Source organism: Galleria mellonella, unplaced genomic scaffold (genome assembly GCF_026898425.1).
Source record: "Galleria mellonella isolate WM207_F2 unplaced genomic scaffold, CSIRO_AGI_GalMel_v1 utg117, whole genome shotgun sequence".
Lineage (NCBI taxonomy): Eukaryota > Metazoa > Arthropoda > Insecta > Lepidoptera > Pyralidae > Galleria > Galleria mellonella.
This window is the reverse complement of record NW_026441980.1, coordinates 1,068,033-1,090,222: the sequence shown is the minus strand read 5'-3', so window position 1 is coordinate 1,090,222 and position 22,190 is coordinate 1,068,033. Positions and strand designations below refer to the sequence as shown.

Below are 22,190 nucleotides of genomic sequence, written 5' to 3'. Positions count from 1 at the left end.
GACACACGCATGAAGGAACGGTAACAAAGGAGATTGTTAGATTATGTATTTTGTTTTTGTATTTTTTTTTATTTGTGTTTTTTTTTATTTTTATTCTTTTGTCTCTTTTGCTGTGTATTACGTGTATGTTTTTTTTTTTATTGTAATTTGTGTGCTGTAAGTAATGTAAATAAATTGTCTATCTATCTATCTATGAATGTATTTTTAAATCAAATTTCACAAAAGTATCCTACACTTGTATAGCTATGTTTCGGTTTGATGCGTGGGATCTTCATCCGCCTTACTGTACTTATACAATTGTATCTTTATTATTTTTTTTATACAACACAGGTGGCAAACGAGCATGCGGCTCACCTGATGGTAAGTAACTACCGCCGCCCATGATCATCCACAACACCAGCGGCATTGCAGGTGTGCTGCCGGCCTGTTTTGCTTATTACCTATATTGTATAATGCAAATAAAGTATGCTCATTCAATCATTCTTTCATCATCAGCTATTAGATTAGATCAGATATTAGCATTATCACATCAGCTATTCCTGTCCACTGCTGAACAATGGCTTTTCCCATGTTTGCTAGTATTTTCGTAGTTTAGTATTTTACCAGAGAGAGACTTTGTACAAAAGTCGATTGCTTGGGTACCTCTGTTCTATTCGTGTTTCAACCGTGAAGCAGTTGTGTTTGCATGGCTGTGTTTCGGTTTGAAGGGTGGGATATGGCGTGAATTTACAGGGTACAGAGGAATAACATCTGAGTTCTCAGGAATGGCAACGCATGGGGGGTATCATGGGCGAAACGGTATACTCTGTTAAGTCCATGGTACTGCTCATGTCTATAGGCGATAGTTATCACTTTCCATCCGGTGGGGAAAAAAAATTTGCCACACTTGGTACATGAATAGGCAACCACAGGTTCTGGTGATGTTTAAAAAATGACGCTGCTGCTCATACCCTCGACCCTTAAGTTCCTTTAGATGGGTGGGATTTGACAGTGAAATTATAGGGTACAGAAGTATAACTCTAAAGTCCGGGATGAGAAGGAATTTTAGTAATCAAGGCTAGCTTCATTACTAGTAACAGTATCCTATCATGTCAAAGAGCATTCGATTCCTAGAAAGCATCGTGGTTAATTCTGCCTTCTTATTCTCCTATCATCACGAACTACTGCCCTTCCAACAGCGTAGCATATTGAGGCGGTGGAAATAATAATATTATTTATATGAAACAGTAAATTATAAAATTGCTTAACAGGGGGGAAAGGGATTGTTAGTAATGGAGACTGAGAATCTCATTGCTAGCAATATACCCAACCCGGTCGACCTCCTCGCGGTTCCGCCTGGAAACTATCATGGTTAATTCCTGATGAATTCATCATGATGGGCTAACTGGCCTGTTTTCATTTCTCACCTTTCACTGGTGCTCCGCCAGCGTATCCCGTTAGCGCAGGCGGGGTTACCATACCATTTTCAATTGAATTAAAGTTAAATTAAATTAATTTTAAAAGGCCGGCAGCACACCTGCAATGCCTTTGGCTAATATATCTAATTTGGTTTTACGTAGGTACGTAAAATTCGTTTTGACGTAGATATCTAGGTATGAATGAATGAATTAATGAATAAATTAATATATATTATTATATATACGCATTTTAACATTGCGTCAACTGCGATAAACATCTAATTATTATATTAGGACAGAACCTCAGTAACGAAGTACTCCTAGTACAGCAAAAAAGTCCGAAGGGAAATTAAATTACACGCCAAACTAGCATATCTTTAAGGCAATTATTTTTTTTTCCTACATTTAGTTCGTTTAAAGAAAAACGCTGAGTCACCTGTACACTGTTTACGCTCAGTATTTTTACTATAACTACGTTTGTTTACTATTAAACAGTATAAAAATATCTATTTATATAACTACTTGTTGTATCCCGCGGCTTTGCTCGCGTGAATAATTATATAAAGAAAAATACATTAAATAATGATTCACGCTTTTCATAAAATATTACTATTTTTTTTGTATTTTTATGTTTTTAGTATATTTTAAGTTAAGATATAATCTATGTGTACGCCAAATTTAATTCAAATTCGTTTAGTCCTATTAAAGCAGTTGTGTTTGCATGGCTGTGTTTCGGTTTGAAGGGTGGGATGTGGCGTGAATTTACAGGGTACAGAGGAATAACACCTGAGTCCTCAGGAATGGCAACGCAAGGGGGGTATCATGGGCGAAACATTATACTCCGTTATGTCCATGGCACTGCTCATGTCTATAGACGACGGTTACCACATTCCATCAGGTGGGCCGTTAACTTGTTTGCACTTTCTAAGTTGTATAAAAAAACTATGTAATGCCCTACCGCAATCGGGTTCTTTATTTCTTATAATCAGAATAAAATTATTCTTTCTTGCAAGTTAGAACAAATATTGTACATTTATAAAATTCCATTATAATGGGTTGAGCAATTTCGGAGATTAGCTTAAAAGAACCTTGTGACATAGAATTGTTGTAAATTGAGAATCGAGGAAAGAGAAGGAATAAAAGAAGAGACGTTACAATTCTTCTCTAATCTTTATCATCTGCTTATCTTCATATTGGCTACCTTCCACCTGGCATACACGTCACTTCCGGAAACTCTTCCCTCATTAGAAGCTAGTGTAATTTTCTTCTAATTTATAAAAATGAAAGCTCAAGAAAAGTATGGATATTTGTTATTCAATAAAACTTGAACAACTGAACCCGTTTGAATGAAATCACACAAATCTTAGATTAATTTGTGCGGACAAAGCCGCGTGTGGAAGTTAGCCAGTAATAAGTTAATGACATCCCAAACAACAATAAGTCTAACACTGTTGTCGTGCGTTTAATGTTTATTGTGATAGTGCATAATCAGTGTGAAGTAGGCTTCTAAATTAACCCTTATGGTTTGTAACCGTTAGGAGCGGGTTACAATGTTCGAGCGTTAGCGGAGAGACGAAAGAACGTTGTTAAATAAAAAAAAAATAACTGAGTTTTTATTACGTACACCACGATTTTTTTATACAACTTGGAATAGCAAACGAGCTGACCGCCCGCCTGATGGAAAGTGGTAACCGTCGCCTATAGACATGATCAGTATCATGGACATAACAGAGTATACTGTTTCGCCCATGATACCCCCCATGCGTTGCCACACTACACACACACACTAGCTATATTTAATGGTTTTGCTCGCACGAATCAGCATATAAAGCATCCTATATGTTAAGCTAGGGTATGACCTATCCTCACACACATTGTATTAATATATGTATATAAATGTGAGACTTTGTAAAGATGCTTAGATAATTGTACGTTTGTTACTAAATCACACAAAAAAGAATGAATGGATTTGAATAAAATTTGGTACTTGAGTCGATTACATCCTTGTTTAATTTCTAATATATAGAATATTTTATATATTGATAAACGTGGGCAAACCTGCGAATAATAGCTAGTTTGTATATTAACTGAATAATTAAATCGCTATTATGAAAACATTGATTAATGTAAAGGAAATGTAAAATGATCTGTTTGAACAGAAGCATGTGGAGTTCTATTGTTTCCGCCTACAGGGTTTATGGGAGACAGGCGTGACAGATATCGTCATAGTTGTAGAATACTGACGGATCTGACAAAGATTACATATAAAGATCCTTCAGTATTCTACGACTATGACGATATGTGTGTATGTATTAAAATCGCTATCGCGCCGCTCATCAACATGCCCGCTAGCTGTACCGAGGGACCGGACACCGGACACAATTGCCGGTGTCAACCTCAAGCACAGTTTACGTCCTTCCTTCCGGAATTCCGAGGCCGCGGCGATTACGTGTCATTGAAAATGGTTTAACTATTGTATAATTTGTCGAACAATTCATTTATATACCGACCGTTGTCAGGGTGACGTTAAGAACAAGAAGTATAGCAGAATCGTCATTGTATCTTCTATAACTATTGGGTACGGAATTTTATCTGTGTTACAATTCAGTCGTCATACTCGTGAACGAGTGTTACATTTTTGCTCTTGTTTAGGTAATACTAATTGACGTATAAATATTATAAATGCAAAAATTCATAAGGATGGATGTTTTTTATTTTCTCAATGAAATGTAGCACAGAGATTAAATTAACTTACATACTTGTAGATTGCTTTATATACAGATAGCCGCGAGCAAAGCGCGAAAATTTATGTATGCAACTTAGAATGGCAAACAAGCTTACGGTCCATCTGATGAACAGTGGTAACCGTCGCCTATAGACATGAGCAGTACCATGGACATAACAGAGTATACTGTTTCGCCCATGATACCCCCCATGCGTTGCCATTCCTGAGGACTCAGGTTTTATTCCTCTGTACCCAGTAAATTCACGCCATATCCCACCCTTCAAACCGAAACACAGCCATGCAAACATAACTGCTTTACGATTGAAACACGAATGGGACAGAGGTACCCAAGCAATCGACTTTTGTATAAAGTCTCCCTCTGGTAAAAATACTATAAATATAAACAATGTAATACATAGAAGTGGTTATTTTGAACTTTATATGTAGCAATTATTCATCTTCTTTATAAATGTAGGTACCTATACTGTCACGCCTGTCTCCCATAGACCCGGTACGAACAATGGAACGCCACATGCTTCTATTTAAACAGATCATTTTCGATACCTCTACGTCAACAATAGGTGGCTAATTAACGTATGCATCTTATTGATAGGAATATTCAATTGTTGTACTCTCAAGGGTGTATGTATTACGCTATTCAGTTTTGACCAATAAAAATTTTGCATCCAAAATACCTCAGTTTAAAGACAAAGGTCTTTAAACGGTAACGTGCTCCCAGTGACGATCTATGGGACCGAAATATGGTTCGAAAATCACGATTGGCAGTGTCCAATAACTTCAAATTGCTCAGCAAGCTATGGAGAGGGCTATGCTCGGAGTTTTTACGTGATAGAATCCAAAATGAGGGTATCTACAGAAACAAGCAAGCTGAGATAGCAATGGGCTTGTCCCATAGTTTCGAGCTATGTGACTGACACCGATAATAATAATAATAGATATATTTTCTCTTCACAATTCATCACAGTGAAATACAATGGGACATGCTTATATTAAAGTAATCAAATTATACATATAATTGTGAGAGACTGGTGCCTGAGATAGGTATAAGAATACCTGTATTACAGCTCACCAGGGCCTCACTCCGCAGGGTTACTTACTAAGTACTTGTAATATAATAAACGAATTCAATGTAATAAATATAATTTATAGGAAGAGATAATTAATTATAATTTAATCTGGGAGTTGTGTGTGTGCGCGCGTATGTGTGCGTCTGTGGATGATGCAAACGCAGCGAGATAATCCCCTTTTGAAGGCGTGACAATGTCAAACGCATTGCAGGGTGTCAAGTGGATGCATCTGTTATAGCAGTCTTTGGAGGAGGCCTATGGTCAGCAGTAAACAGTGATATGATTTTATGATAAGACAATTTACATTCTCCTTTTTGCAACTTGAAATGATTAACTGACTAAACGCTTAATGGAATGTGGTAGTCATTTCTTTTTCGAGAAATTTCTCATGAGTACGCCACAGTGACACAAAATGGTCACAACTCAGTTTATTGTTTTGCCCTCAAAAGAGCAAAACACTGATATTCATTTTGTTGTGGTCAAAAAACCAAAATAAAATGAGAAATTAAAAAAAATATAAAATTATTACAGTTTCGAAGTATTTGGTGTTCCATTGTTTCTGCCTACCCTAATGGGAGACAGGCGTGACAGATATGTATGTATGTATTACAGTTTCCAGGGAGAAACTGCATGGAAGTTGACCTGATAGGGCATATTACTAGCAATGGAGCTGTTAGAACCCATTACTAATAATCTTCCCCCTCCCCCCCCCCCACTTAAATAAATAACTTGGTTACATCTCACTCATATTTAAGAGTCTAATTCTGTTTTCATCACAAATTGCACAGTAAAAGTTCGGCAAACATTACTCTTTCTAAAAATGATGTCACCCTAGTACCAATTGTCAAAATAACTTCGAAATTTCTGCCATTTCTATGCATGATACCGTGTAAGGAAAAACCAGTGGTCCAACATTTGACATGTCTCGAATGATTACATGACGCATTACTCCGTCTAGACGTTGGACGACTGGTAAGAAAGAGTTCCTTAAACTGTGATAATACGGCGGAATAATAATTAGAGATTGATCCTAAATAGAAACAATCATGACGTAGCATCTTATCAAGATAGATATCAGAATGATGAGTGGACATCAATGAAATTTCGAATTCTCAACTCGATCGTAGCTTCCGAATACGTAAACAAATATAAAAAAATACCGTACCGTTTATCGAATCAGAAACAGGTAACGGTGATAAAAACTGTCCTTGATATTGGACGTATTATTTGTAATCCAGGGATGGATTTGCTTAATAATAAATTTTAAAAGTCGTTTGCTTGGGCACCTCTGTCCCATTCGTGTTTCTACCGTGAAGCGGTTGTGTTTGCATGGCTGTGTTTCGGCCAATTCTTGTGACAATAAAATTTTGAAACACAATATCCTGTAGTTGCACTATCATAATTCACCAACCAGGACTTTATTTTATACAACTTAGAATGACAAACAAGCTGACGGCCCACCTGATGGAAAGTGGTAACCGTCGCCTATAGACATGAGCAGTATCATGGACATAACAGAGTATACTGTTTCGCCCATGATACCCCCATGCGTTGCCATTCCTGAGGACTCAGGTATTATTTCTGTGTACCCAGTAAATTTACGCCATATCCCACCCTTCAAACCGAAACACAGCCATGCAAACACAACTGCTTCACGGTAGAAACACGAATGGGACAGAGGTACCTAAGCAATCGACTTTCGTACAAAGTCTCCCTCTTCCTAGTAATGGGAATATTAAATTCCATTACTGATAATACTTCTCCCTCTCATGCGTAGTAAAAGTACCTTCTCCCGAAATAACAAATCATCGTCATCATTTCAGCCTTTAACTAACTAACCTTGTGAGGTTTTGCCACTAGATGCCACGCTTGGCAGGCAGATTGGCAATCGCAGTTAGGCTTTGGAGATGTTTTAAGTGGGACGCTGATGCCCATTCCTCGCCCTCCCTTAGTCGCCTCTTAAGACATCTACGGGAAAGGAAAAGGTGGCCTATTATATGCCAGGACCACACGGCAAACGACATAACACGTGGTAACAATTTTTGCTTGGTAATAAGAAAGATTTTAATACGGTAATGCTTAGAATTTGCAGAATGGTTGACATTGAACTAAAATCCAGATTCGGCTCTGGATATAACAATCCGATTGTATAATACCGGCATGGCAGAATGCGAATGACCTCTCAAAATACCGAATGTGCTGTGTATTGAATTCCCAATGACTGTCAAATGGGTATTTTAACGTCAGTGTGATGTCAGAGGTGTAATGATATAAAACCATGCCTCCATATTTGATGCGTTGATATATTTTTCAAAATATAAAAGCTCTCAAATTGTATGATTTTTTTATGTTTACATTATCAATTGTAAACTGGATTTGACAATTCTCTTTGCAATACATAATGTTTACTCCCGTGTTAGTACCGCATCTATTTCGTACCAAATAAAACTGTCGTTTTCTTCAGAATGCAAAATATTTATAAATACATAAACATAAATATTAGTTCAAGTATTTTTATAAAATATAAATTTTTGCTATGCCTACATCCCTTAAGACAATTAAATAGGTGCCAAACTTACTACTACGTGGCCTTTGTTAATATTTCTAAGACTGTATATTCCACCCTTCAAACCGAAACGCAGCCATGCAAACACAACTGCTTTACGGTTGAAACAGACAGAGGTACCCAAGCAATCGACTTTTGTACAAAGTTTCCCTCTGGTAGCAATAGGGCTATTAGACCTCATTACTAACAATCCCTTTCCTTCCTACCTAATTGTGGTTGCACACTCGCCTACCAAGTGTGTCCATGTCCAGCTATGGACGACTAACGGCTGATATGATGGTGAATCATGATGTTGTAACATATATATGAACGTAATATGTACACTGTGGTATGTGTGCGTGCGTTAGTGCGTGCGTGCGTGCGATCCCGCGTTCGTGCGTGCGCGTGAATGTGTGTGTGTATGTGTGTGTGTATATGTATGTATATATGTATGTGTATATATATATGTATATGATTATCCATTTGTTTGTATATTTACCTTATATAATTGTTAATGTATAAGTAAAATAATTTTTTATTGTATAAATTATATTGTGTTTACAGACTTGTTTAGCTGTGTGTTTATGTTTCGATCATGCTTAAACAAAACATTATTGTACTGTATAAATTAATGTAATCATGTTAATTCTCCGTAATGTGTACCTATAGAAATAAAATAAAAAAAAAATCATAATTTCTAAATGCTAGAGTTACTTTTAAATCTACTATCCTTTATTAGATACACCATTACAAATCATCTAAGCAGACAACAATCGTTTGTACATTTCAATAAACGGCAACCAAATCGAATGGTGAATCGAAGTGGCGGCGTCACTGCCGGCTGCCGATTGTCTTGGCGGCCATGTAATTACCTTATGTCACAGATTATGACATTGGACCATGATGAATCGGCGTATTGCCCAAATGGACATGTAACATGTGTCGACAGGATTATTTGGAGAAATGTATAATTTCAGAATCGATATAATCGCCTGATTTAGAATGGTACTATTTTTTTTTTATTAAATAAAGCTCATGTTACACGTTGGTATTGTAACTTTCTGCTGGTAAGAGAATTTGAATATATATATTTTTTTATTTATTTATTACAAACAAAAAAATCAAGGTCCTTGTATAATCAAGGGCACCCAGAAATTCTCGACACCGAGCCCTTACAAGAGTAGCAATAGCGTCTATGCAGAATTCGTTGATTCCAAACTAATGCAAAGTAAATTTCTAATGCTTTATTCACAATCTCGACTTCCTTACGCTGCCCTGTTAAAAATATAGAATGAATTTCATTACTCGTATCTTATTTGTTCTAAAATTGAATGGTTTACAGTATGTATTTGTCAAGAGAGTCGTACATAGTGTAGAATATTTAAATTAAATAGAATATCAACTATTCATTTTCAGAATCGAGATAAGAATTGTGTATAACAAATTGTCATTTACACTATACATGCTGTATTCCGGCATAGAATAGGCCACCCATTCCTTTCCCGTTGGTGTCGTAAGAGGCGACTAAGAGAAGGATAGTGGAGGGATGAGCAGCAGCGTTTCTTTTTAAACATCACCAAAACCCAAATTGTAGTTGCCATAATCCTATTTTGGAACCGTTGGTTTAGCAATTCATGCAAGTATCTAGTCTGTAGAGATTATTTTTTTATTTTTATTTTTTTTTTTAAATTACAGGTATCATATATTATCTATTACTATCAAGAGTTGTTAAAGAACGTTAGGTTCCGTATAATATATGCAAAAATAATTTACAACTAAATTTTTTTCACAGTTTTATCTTTCAAAGACAAAGTTCTAAGTGCAAATTGTCTACAATGTAGATTTTTTTATAAATCTCTTTACAATAGGTTTGGAGTTTTGTGATATTTCATTAAACCCCTTTCACCTAGCAAATTTTAAGTTTCCGTAATTAATGATGATTGTATTGATACATCGAAATCATTCCCAAACAATATTGCAGCGTCACAAGTTTGTGCAATGACCCACTTGCTGCCCAATGACTATAATGTCAACGAATTGCACACTGCAAGTAGGTATATGGGTTTAATTCTACGGACGGGGTGCCTCCGACCGTGACGATGGCCCACTGACTGTTATGTTATGTCATTAGGGGACAAAAACACTTGACAGAGGTTTTTGTTCCCTTTTAACTTGTTGACGTGCGTATAGAAAGAGATTTTTATTTATAATCACTAGAAGTGGGTCAATTTAATAGTGTTTTTTTTTTTATATACAACTTAGAATGTCAAACAAGCTGACGGCCCACCTGATGGAAAGCGGTAACCGTCGCCTATAGACATGAGCAGTAGCATGGACATAACAGAGTATACTGTTTCGCCCATGATACCCCTCATGCGTTGCCATACCTGAGGACTCAGGTGATATTCCTCCGTACTCAGTAAATTCACGCCACATCCCACCCTTCAAACCGAAACACAGCCATGCAAACACAACTGCTTCACGGTAGAAACACGAATGGGACAGAGGTACCCAAGCAATCGACTTTTGTACAATGTCTCCCTCTCTATTTATTCTGTAAGCAACTTGTAGGTATGATTTTTAATATTAAGTGGAAAGGTTGGTATAAATCCAATACAGAAGTAATCCATATTGATTGCAAAAATAATGAGACTAACTGGAAACAGAATTTTTTATGGATATTATTGGAATGGTAACCCCGCCTGCGCTAACGGTATACGCTAGTGGAGCACCAGTGAGAGATGATAAGTGAGAATGAAAAGGTAGGTCAGTTAGCCAAACGTGATGAATATACTAGTAATTGAGCTTGGTCTTAGGGGAGGTCCACATGGAGGTCAACCTGACAGAGTACATTGCTAGCAATGAGATTGATAATCCGCATTACTAACAATCCCCCCCCCCCCCCCGAGTTGAGATGTTATGGATGTTGTATTTACTTATGCTTATTTGTTTATATACATACTAATAATACATACAGAAACATAGCAGTGGTAAGCAAATGTACAAAAGACAAGCTTTTCTCTTCCAGCGTACACAAAGAGGAAAGCGGCATCAATGTCAGCGGGTAAGGTGTTTATTTACTGGTAGTGCGTTTTATTTATTTATCTGCCAATCCTAGCGTAATTATTACATTGTAATGATGATGATTTTATCCATGATTTTATTGCCTAGGATGTAAGAGAGCATCCTCCTATGGGTTAATTAACCTATTATTTCATCTTTGCTGATATCCTGCCATTAGCACGGGTGTGGTTACCATTTCATTATCACCCATTATTGGGAAAAAACTCATACCGATTGTTTGAGCCAAGACAATAAATATACTATTGTAATCTTTTGGAGGAAACAATAAAGAGTATCTATCTATCTATCTATATAAATATAACTAGCGGTATCTCGCGGATTCACTTGCCTGAATCAGTATATAAAGTACACTATATCCTTTTTGTAGCATTTTATATGTGATAATATAGGATATTTATAGCAGATTTATATTGATTTGTGATTTAAGTACTTACCTTTGTTATTGTTCCAATCGATGTCAAAAAAAAAACAGGTCCAACATAAACAATATCTCGGAACACCTATTTAATTCCACGACAATCGTGGGAGGCATACGTGTACAACAATGGGCACTATGGTACCATATCTAGTTACTTGTTTCATAATGAGTTGGAGGATAAATATCGTACTAGCTATTATCCCGACGTTGTGCGTGTACATTGTCTTTGAATGTTAGCCTTACCCGCGCTATCGGTATACACCGGCGGGGCACCAGTGAAGGATGATAGGTGAGGATGAAGCAGGTCAGTTAGCCCATCGTGACGAATTCAATAAGAATTGTTCACGATGGTTTCCAGGGGAAACTAAGTGGAAGTCGACCTAATAAGGCATATTGCTAGCAATGGGGCTGTCAAACTCCATTGCTAACAATCCTTTTCCCCCCAGTTCCATATATTATCAATGCACAAAATTTTACTAAATACAATTTAGTAATTTTGCACGATACATACATAAACAAAGAGAAAGACAGACAAAAGTATTAAAAAAAATATTACCTACATACTTTTTATTTTATAGTTTAAGTCAGTAACTTAGGGTAGAATTAGTATTTTTGTTTTAAATATTCTATGCACAAAAACGGTCTCATTATTCTTATGATGGTGATCATCATCATTTCAGCTGTTAATTTATCCACCAATAGACAATAATTTCCATAAACAAATCTGTTTAATTATTATTTATTTAATTATTATGTACCTATAAAAATATTTTAATAAACAAATAAAATCTCATTATATAAATGTAAATAATATAATTTAGTTATTTAGACGCGTGTTTATACAACAAACTAACGCCATCTATCATAGCCATTGTTCAATAGGAGCGAAATCAATATCAGTCGCAGAAGAATCGGCTAAGTTCCGCGCTCGTCCAACAGATGGCGCTTGACGTTTGAAATACTCTGCCACATTACCACTCATGCTGCCGTATGGTATGCCACCTGAAAACAATAACAGTGATGATCATTATATTTTCTACTAGCTTTTAACCGCGACTTAGTTCGCGTGACCGGGATATGGTGTGTGTTCAACCGTGGAGCAGTTGTGTTTGCATGGCTGTGTTTCAGTTTGAAGGCGTGAATTTACAGGGTACAGAGGAATAACACCTGAATCCTCAGGAATGGCAACGCATGGGGGGTATCATGGGCGAAACAGTATACTCTGTTATGTCCATGGTACTGCTCATGTCTATAGACGACGGTTACCACTTTCTATCAGGTGGACCGTCAGCTTGTTTGCCATTCTAAGTTGTATAAAAAATGGTTACTGACCGAGATAAAAAGTAGCTTATGTCCTTCCCCATCCTATATAGTACTTGTACACTAAATTTTATAGGATTTGGCGCTCAAAAGTAAAACAAAAAAAAAAACTCTCTATTACAATTATAGTATTATTAAGGATTACGAGGATACGCTGTGTGGTCCCGGCATAGAATGGGCCACCACTTATTTTTCCGTGGGTGTCGTAAGAGGCGACTAAGCGAATTTAATGGTCGAGGGATGGGCAGCAGCGTCTCCTTTAAAACATCACCAAAGACTAACTACGATTGCCAATCCGCCTGCCAAGCGTGGCAGTTACTGGCAAAACTTCCCTTATGGGGAAGGCCTATGTTCAGTAAACATTGACTGTCCAATGGCTGATATAATAATACACCAGAGGGAGACTTTGTACAAAAGTCGATTGTTTGGGTACCTCTGTCCCATTCGTGTTTCAACCGTGAAGCAATTGTGTTTGCATGGCTGTGTTTCGGTTTGAAGGGTAGAATATGGTATGTATTTACTGGGTACAGAGGAATGACACCTGAGTCCTCAGGATTGGCAACGCATGGGGGGTATCATGGGCGAAACAGTATACTCTGTTATGTCCATGTTATTGCTCATGTCTATAGGCGACGGTTACCACTTTACATCAGGTGGGCCGTCAGCTTGTTTGCCATTCTAAGTAGTATAAAAAAAATATAATATAATAAATCTCAGATTTTTTTGTAGCATTTAACTTACCGTAAGATAATCCTGGTCCAGGTAAAGGAGGGCTTCCAGCGCTATCCGGGAGAGGGGAAGCTGATGCCAGCAGTATACCCAGCGTACACAACAGCACTACGAGCTGGAAATTATCAAATTGATCTAAATTAATAAATAGCAACAAGTTAATACAAAATATTAAATTGTATTTATTTATTTAGCACTTTATTGCACCAATATTACAAGACTTGTAGGAGAATTTTCAATAAGTATAGTGTAGTACAAAAGGCGATCTTATTGCTAAGCAAGTACTAAGTTTTAAATTATATTATAAAATGTGAAAATAGGTTTTTTTTGTTAACATCATTTTTTTAATGGATGATAATGGAATGGTAACTCCATCTGTGCTAACGGTATACGCTGGCTGGGCACCAGTGAAGGATGGTTAGTGAAAATAAAAGGACAGGTCAGTTAGCCCATCGTGATGAGTATAACTGAAATTCAGCATGACGGTTACCGGGAAGGGCCACATAGAGGAGGACTGGGAGCAAAGGGGCTGGTAGTCCGCATTAATTATTAATTAATTAAATTAATAAAATTTAATGCTTTTCATTTTGAGGTTAAAATGTCCTATAGAAGGCATTATTAGACCAACAAAATAGGACCATGTAGTATCTAATTTATTCAGCCAAATGTCAAATGAGTTGACTAAATTTTGATCTGTTTTCAACTCTCGATGCTCTATCAATATATTATTATATTTTTTATAGAACTCAAATAAAACACGTTCTTAACACGAGACAAAACTTCGACACGCGGATATTAATTTTCGAAGACTTCATACGGAAAATCCTTGATAGTGCGAATCGAATTGCTTTGATGATCTGTTTGAGCAACATAAAATTTAGATACCGCCTTGTTATAGCAAAAATAATTAATATAAGCTATGAATAATATACACGTATACATACGTATATATTATAGATATATATATATATATATATATATATATATATATATATATATATATATATATATATATAGAGGACAAAAGATCCTATTATTATTATAGATAGAAAAATAGATATATTATTTATTTGCATTACTTACAGCACACCGATAACAAGTGATAAGAATAGACAAACAAATACCAGAAGAAGATTAAACGCAAACGAATTTTGTACAAACTAAAATTTGTTTGCTTGGCTACCTCTGTCTCGTGTTTCTACCGTGAAACAGTTGTGTTTGTATGGCTGTGTTTCGGTTTGAAGTGTGGGATATGACAGTGAATTTATAGGGTACAGAGGTAAAACACCTTAGTCCTCAGGAATGACAACGCATGGGAGGTATCATGGGAGGTATCATGTTATGTTCATGGTACTGCTCATGTCTACAGGCGACGGTTACCACTTTCCATCAGGTGGGTCTGCAGCTTTGCCATTTTAAGTTTCATAAAAAAAATAATGATGATGACATTGAAATACTTAGAGCACAGATTCTACTTACACTTGGCCAGAACAATTAAGAGCCTTGTTATGTATGTCTATGCGTAGGTATTATTGACAAGACTGCAATAATGAAGGTCATTATCGACTGAGCTTGATATGTTATGGCCTGGCTTTGTACATGGAAAGGTCATGCTGACATGTTACAATAAGTCAGCTGTTGTTCCAGTTATGTCTGGCATTATAAAGTAGCCTTCATAGTAATCCATAATTTATAATAGACTTATTGTTAAATGAAAGCCATCAGTAAAGTAGAGTAAAATTGTTTTACACTTCGGATTGAATTTTAAGTACCTTCTAAAAGGCTCTTCTTTTGAACAATTCACTTGATTTTTTTGCTACTACAGGTATGTCATATGATCGACGTTGAACCTAACCTATTCTGAAAGGGGGGAAGGGACTATTAGAAATAGGGAGGTTAGTCCTCAATGCTATCGATATATCCTATCAGGTCGACCTCCACGCAGTTCCCTCTGACAACCATCGTGACTAATTTATTGTTAAATTCGTCACGATAGGTTAATTGATCTGCTTTTTCATCCTCACCAATCATCCCTCACTGGTATCCCGCCAGTGTATACCGATAGCGCAGGCGCGGTTATCATTTCATTATCATCCAATAAAGAAAACCAATCCTGAACTATTTATTTATTTTATGATAGTTAGAATGGCAAACTGACAGCCTACCTGATGGAAAGTAATGACAGTCTCTTATAGACATGAACAATACTATGAACTTTACTGAATGCACTTTTATGCCCAAGGCACCCCCTCACGCGATACGATTCCTGAGGGCTAAGTTGTTATGCCTCTGTATCCCATAATTTCAATGCCATGTCTTCCTTCAAACTGAAACAAAGTATCCAAAAACTACTTTAATCAGTCAGTTCAGTGTGACAGAAGTACCCATACAGACGATGACTTTTATGTAAAGCCTTCCTGTGGTTTATTTCCTTCTTATTATCATATTGGCCGAGTAGTCCGGGCATAGAATAGGCCACCACTTCCTTACCTGAGGAAGGTCGAGGGATAGGCAGCAGCGTCCCTCTTTGAACATCTCTAAAGCCTGACGGCGGTTGCCAATTCGCCTGCTAAGCGTGGCAACTGCTGGCAAAACCCCCCAAAGGAGAGGCTTATGTTCAGCAGTGGACAGTTAAAGACTGATGATTGTCATATTGATTTTGTCTCAATTGAAGTTTTTTTTTAAAATACTGCTAGTTTGCAACGAACGTATTATTACGTATTAGAACGATAAGTAATCAAACTGTCGATTGAGTTTGTGGAATGTGTATTAAGTAATCTGGCAACATTTTCTCATTATGATAGCTGGGAAGTGAAGCGGAACATGTCAGTTTTTTGATGAATCAGACCTTGGAATTGGAATTAGTCGTGAGAAAGTCGAATCTAAATAATCTCACATTATATAGTTTCTTGCTATATTCGTATTTGTTTTATGCAACTTAGGATGGAAAACAAACTGACGGTTCACCTGATGGATAGTGGTAACATGAGCAGTACCATGGACATAACAGAGTGTACTGTTTCGTCCACGATACCCCCCATGCGTTGCTATTCCTGAGGACTCAAGTGTTATTCTTCTGTACCCTGTAAATTCACGCCATATCCTATCCTTTAAACCGAAACACAGCTATGCAAACACAACTGCTTTACGGTAGAAACACGAATGGGGCAGAGGCACTCAAGCAATCGACTTTTGTACAAAGTCTCTCTCTGGTAAAACACAAAGTTGGGATATATCGCTAGTAATATTCAATTCAATTCAATTTATTTATTAGCTACAATACTACATTGTGTTAAATATTTTTTATAAGTAACAAGAAGATATCATAAAATACAACAAAACAAAAAAAATATGAAGCAATAAAATAACCAATAATAATTGTCAAAAATTACATTACAATCAATTTACAAATGTCATTAGTAAGGCATAAAATGTTAAAAGAGTATTCTAAAATTCGTCAATCGAGTAGATGCACCTTTCTAACAAAAGAGTATAGAGTAAATAGTATAAATACTAGCTATCTAGGTTCTGTAAATGGCAATGTCCCACATACAAACAATTGTCATGTGAATGGTGGACGCGTCATGCTAACCAGTTGAACTTGATCTTGACTTAGTAAGCAAGCTATAGCAGTAGGTACTATAAGTGCTTTTTTTTTTCAACAAGTATACATTACTTTACTTAATTTGACGTCATTTATTTTAAACATTATTCACTTTTATAAATTAAGCCACAGGGTGCATAATGCAATATGAGAATATGGCCTTCTCGAGCCTTGAAAATACTTGTAAGTAACATAAACTGTGGAATAGTAAAATAATATTGTGGCATATAATGTCAAATGTTTAATTTTAGTATTTACATTATGCTAGCTATGTTTCGCGACTTTGTTCACAAAAAAATTGGTTTTAAATTATCATATTAATTTATGTTTTCATTTACAATTATACTAAATTTTATTTTAAATCAGTATACATAGATTAATGTTAATCGGTGGACAATAAATTTAAAATTTCGGTTGTGCATGATTAAATCTTGGGTAATTTACTGTCTTAATAAATAAGTATATTATAAAAAAAAAAACCAGGAAAGTTTTTAGAAAATCTAAATTAAAATATTCATTTAATTTTAATTTATTTATTAATTTGATTATTAATATAATATTCTTTATATGCCATTGATGGTATATAAAGTATATATTCATTATAATTATGTCGGTATATAGTTTACTTAGTAGTTTGATGGCAAATAAACATATAAATTAGCAATAAAGTTTCTTAAAACTTTCTTTAGTTATCAACTTTCTTTTCTTCTATCATTTATTTAATATCAATTTTTAAACGACTTCAAAAAGGTGAAGATTTTTCAATTCGCTTGGTTCTTTTTTTACATTTGTTACCTCATAACTCAGTCAGTGGTAAACCGATTTGAAAAAAATATTTTTTTTATCTGAAAGGATGTACTTACAGATTGGTCATATAAAAAATGATCAAAGTCAGATAAATAGTTTAGTTTTAATGTCAAAGTAACTGGTTTTACTACAATTACAGTCGGATTTTTTTTAAACACAATCTTTTATTACCTAGGTACTTACGTACACTGTGTAAAACTTCTACGTCAAATAAATTCACAAACACAAACGTCCTTCGGGCAATATTAAAATTTTTATGTCTACGGCCACTGCGAAACGTGCACTAAATTGTATATAGTGTAAACGAATTTGAACTCTAATATTGGTGGTTCTAAGATAACAATAAACTGACCTGTCTCGCACACATGTCGGCTAATCCAGACTGAGATAAAATGAGTCGCGCGTTTCTCTTTGTGCCATTTATAGTTTGATTTCATGGCCCTCCGTTACAAGCATGACCTGTCTGACATAGACCTTGAGTCTTCGGACTTCATTCAGGATTTGAAAAACTTATTTAGATACTAAGGAACTAGTATTTTTTGTTATTCAGAATTAGTTTTTACCGACGAGCGCGTCTGCGTGACCGGAATATGTGAAGTATAACATATGTCCTTCTACATCGTTAATACAAATTTTTATTTAATTTATTTTATTTATTTTTGAAAACTTGGATCCATTTTTGTTAGTAAGTATACTTAAAAACTATGTTAATACTTAATCACTAATAATGATCTAGTCATCTCGGCGAGTATTCCCACGATAGGACTATCTAATTTATTTACAGACATGTTCAGGATAGTGTTGCCACTGCCGCGTGTTCTATGTAAAAACGAAGCTGTCTTTTTACGCTAGACTGCGTCAAAACTATCTGTGCGAGCTTCGGTATTTTTGACAATTGATTGAGTTGTTAAGGCAGTACAAGATAATAGGCAAATCAAATTTTATATTTATCATCATCTGTCCACTGCTGGACATAGCCTCCACCATAGACTGCCTTAAAGAAGGGTTCTGAGCCACCTGCATCTATTAACACCCTGCAATGCATATGAGGTCGTCACTCCATCTAGTGTGGGGTTGTCCTACACTGCGTTTGCCTCTACGAAGACGTCAATTAAGAACCTTTTTTCCCCATTGGTTATTTATAATAATAGTAAATATTAGATTCGCATATTCAAATCCGTATTTTATATTTTTTTTTTACAACAGGGGGCAAACGAGCATGCGGCTCACCTGATGGTAAGTGACTACCGCCGCCCATGGTCACCCACAACACCAGCGGCATTGCAGGTGTGTTGCCGGCCTTTTTTTTAATATATGATTGTTTATTTGTTATTGATAAACTTAAAAAGTACTTGAACGATTTTAAAAATTCATTCACTTATACAAAGCTACAGTATCAGCGAGTAACATAAGCTGCATATATACGGCCCACCTGATGGAAAGTGATTACCGTCGTCTATAGACAAGAGCAGTACTATGGACATAACAGAGTGTACTGTTTCGTCCATGATACTCCCCATGCGTTGCCATTCCTGAAAACTCAGGTGTTATTCTTCTGTACCCTGTAAATTCGCGCCATATCCCACCCTTCAAACCGAAACACAGCCATGCAAACACAACTGCTTCACGGTAGAAACTCAAATGGGACAGAGGTACCTAAGTAATCGACTTTTGTACAAAGTCTCCCTCTGGTACCTCGTTTTATGGAATCTCAATTATTTTGAATAACTTCTTCAACATATTTACAATTCCAAGTTGAGTAATATTAAAAACTAATATATCGAATAATGTATAAATAAGTTGGACGTTTGTGTTATATTTTTGGAGAGGTCAGGATGACATTTTCAGTTAATTATAATTTTATTTAATTCCAAACATTAATATAATTAATTTAAGCTTTAAATAATATAATAATATTATATATTGAGTAATATATATTTATTCGTTAAAACATTCTATTTTAAGACTTATTTACAATGATTTCGTTTAAGCTATTGTCGTTAAAAGGCAATTAAGTAAGCAATTTTCATGTTAGTATGTTTATTTATGAAAATCCTTGAACGTAATTACATTAACTGTATATTTAGAAAAAAAAATTGTTTCCATTTATTCTCATCCATAGTTTTTTTTTTATACAACTTAGAATGGCAAACAAGCTGACGGCCCACCTGATGGAAAGTGGTAACCGTCTCCTATAGACATGAGCAGTACCATGGACATAACAGAGTATACTGTTTCGCCCATGATACCCTCTATGCGTTGTCATTCCTGAGGACTCAGGTGTTATTCCTCCGTACCCTGTAAATTCACGCCATATCCCACCCTTCAAACCGAAACACAACTGCTTCACGGTAGAAACACGAATGGAACAGAGGTACCCAAGCAATCGACTTTTGTACAAAGTCTCCGTCTGGTAAAGTATTCTGTGTGGGAAGGGTGTTTGTACCATAATTGGGCATAATCTACTATTTTAATAGTTTTTAAGCTAAGACCGTATATTAAAATGAAGTTATTTTTTATTAAAATATTACTATCATCATCATAATCATTATACCAGCCTTTAACTGTCCGTAGCTGAATATAAGCGTCCCTCTTAGGGAGTTTTGCCAGTAGTTGCCACGCTTGGCAAGTGGATTGGCAACTGCAGTTAGGCTTTGATGATGTTTTAAGAGGGATGTTGCTGCCCATCCCCTGCCATCCCTTAGTCGCCTTATATGACTCCCATGGGAAAGAAAGAGGTGGCCTATTCTATGCCGGAACCTTACGGCGAGAATATTATAAAAACTTGATTCGGCCCATCTGACGCAAAATAGAAAATATTCGCCGAAACAACGTCATAGATATTACTGAGTCACTGCATCGGTATTAATTTTTTTTATATATATAAAAATTAAAAGTAAAAAAGGTTTCCTTGACTTCAAATCGGTTTCTAATCAACATGGTTGCAAAACCATTAGCGGGGTGCAGTTGCAAAATGCAAATCAGTTTTGTTAGCTTTCGGTCAGCGACGGAGGGCTCGAAAAAATTAATCCGTTGAGTGTTCGAGTTAGGCAAACAGACGGCGGTAATAAAAGAGGTTTTAGGAATGATTACATTTTATATGGTACATAAAATATTATAATTTTTTTTCTGTGTTTTATACCACAATCGACTCACCGCGAGATGGAGTAAAGATCTCGAGAGGATTTCTTTTAATAGATGATAATGGAATGATAACGCCACCTGCATTATTGGTATAATCTGGCGGGGCACTAATACGGGATGATTGGTGAGGATAAAAATAGGTCAGAAATCCCATCATGATGAATTAATCAAGAATAAACCATGATAGTTTTTTTTTATGGATGATAATGAAATGAAATTACCACAGGCAGGGTTACCGCCTGTGCTAACGGTATACGTTGGCGGGGCACCAGTGAGGGATGATAGGTGATGATGAAAAATCAGACCTCTTTGCCCACTGTGATGAATACGCCTGGAATTCTTACACGATGGTTTCCACGAGGAACCACGTGGAGGTCGACCTGACAAAGTATATTGCTAACAATAGGACTGGTAGTCCGCATTACAAAAAATCCCTTTCCTCAACCAAGTAAGTTTCAAGGGTAAATCGTGTTGAGGTTGACATGACTAGGCATATTGCTAGCAATGGTCTCAAGAGGATTACAGGAAGTTACTAGACGTAAACAGCATAGGAACGTATTTTATGTAATAACATAAGAGAGACTTATTGCCAGCAGTGCACAATGAATAGGTTGTAATGATGGTGATCCACAATCGAAGCAAACTTTTGTTTATTTTTGACCGACTTCCAAAAATAAGAGGGATCTTATTTAGTTTATTTTTTTGCAAACTATTAATTAAGTATTCAAAAGAAAAACTTATTAAATACTAAATTTTACCTACGACATCGTCCGCGTGACTAGGATATGTTCATTGACCAAAAAAATTTATTTATACTTTTCTATTCCGTATAGTACCTGTATAGTAAATCTCATAATGATTGGTTAAGTCGTTAAGACCCCAAGAAGTAACAAACAAACAGACTCAATTTTACATTTTAATATTTATAATATATAATATTTATTATGCATACAGGCATGCATGCATTAATAAGGATTTATTTTTTTAATGATTTTCTTTCTATAGATTCACAAGAAAACATTATACTGTAGATACTAAAGACCCACTAATGTTACGAAATCCGCTTATTTTAGTTTTAATCACTCTGTATCAACACCTCTCAATTTTGTAATAAATACAAAAAAAAACCATTCACTGTCTTTTATCTAAGTGCCTGTGGGGGGTTTTAAAGAAAATAGGCATTCTTTTTGTAAATCACTATTTATTCTTTTTTAACTTTTTTTTATTGCATTTGAAAGTACTTAGCTATCCACTGATTGTAGCACCTATTCTGTATAGAATCGATATAAAATAGGCCACCCCTTTTCCGTGGGTGTCGTAAGAGGCGAT

General features: G+C 35.8%; 1 protein-coding gene across 1 annotated transcript; it reads right to left on the bottom strand.

Annotated features, from left to right (window-relative positions):
• Positions 1 to 12,050: 12,050 nt before the first annotated feature.
• Positions 12,051 to 18,199, bottom strand: LOC113510509 (uncharacterized). Its single transcript, XM_031913678.2, has 3 exons — positions 18,070 to 18,199; positions 13,319 to 13,421; positions 12,051 to 12,259 (listed from the first exon to the last, which is right to left on the bottom strand). The coding sequence occupies exons 1-3, from the start codon at positions 18,082 to 18,084 to the stop codon at positions 12,120 to 12,122; spliced, it is 258 nt and encodes an 85-aa protein (XP_031769538.1). The 5' UTR covers positions 18,085 to 18,199; the 3' UTR covers positions 12,051 to 12,119.
• Between the last annotated feature and the right edge of the window lie 3,991 nt (positions 18,200 to 22,190).

Excerpts from the sequence above, each read along its gene's own strand:
- LOC113510509 (XM_031913678.2), bottom strand. Across the intron at positions 12,260-13,318 it reads TGGACCAGGATTATCTTACG|GTGGCATACCATACGGCAGC; the intron begins GTAAGTTAAATG and ends TATTGTTTTCAG.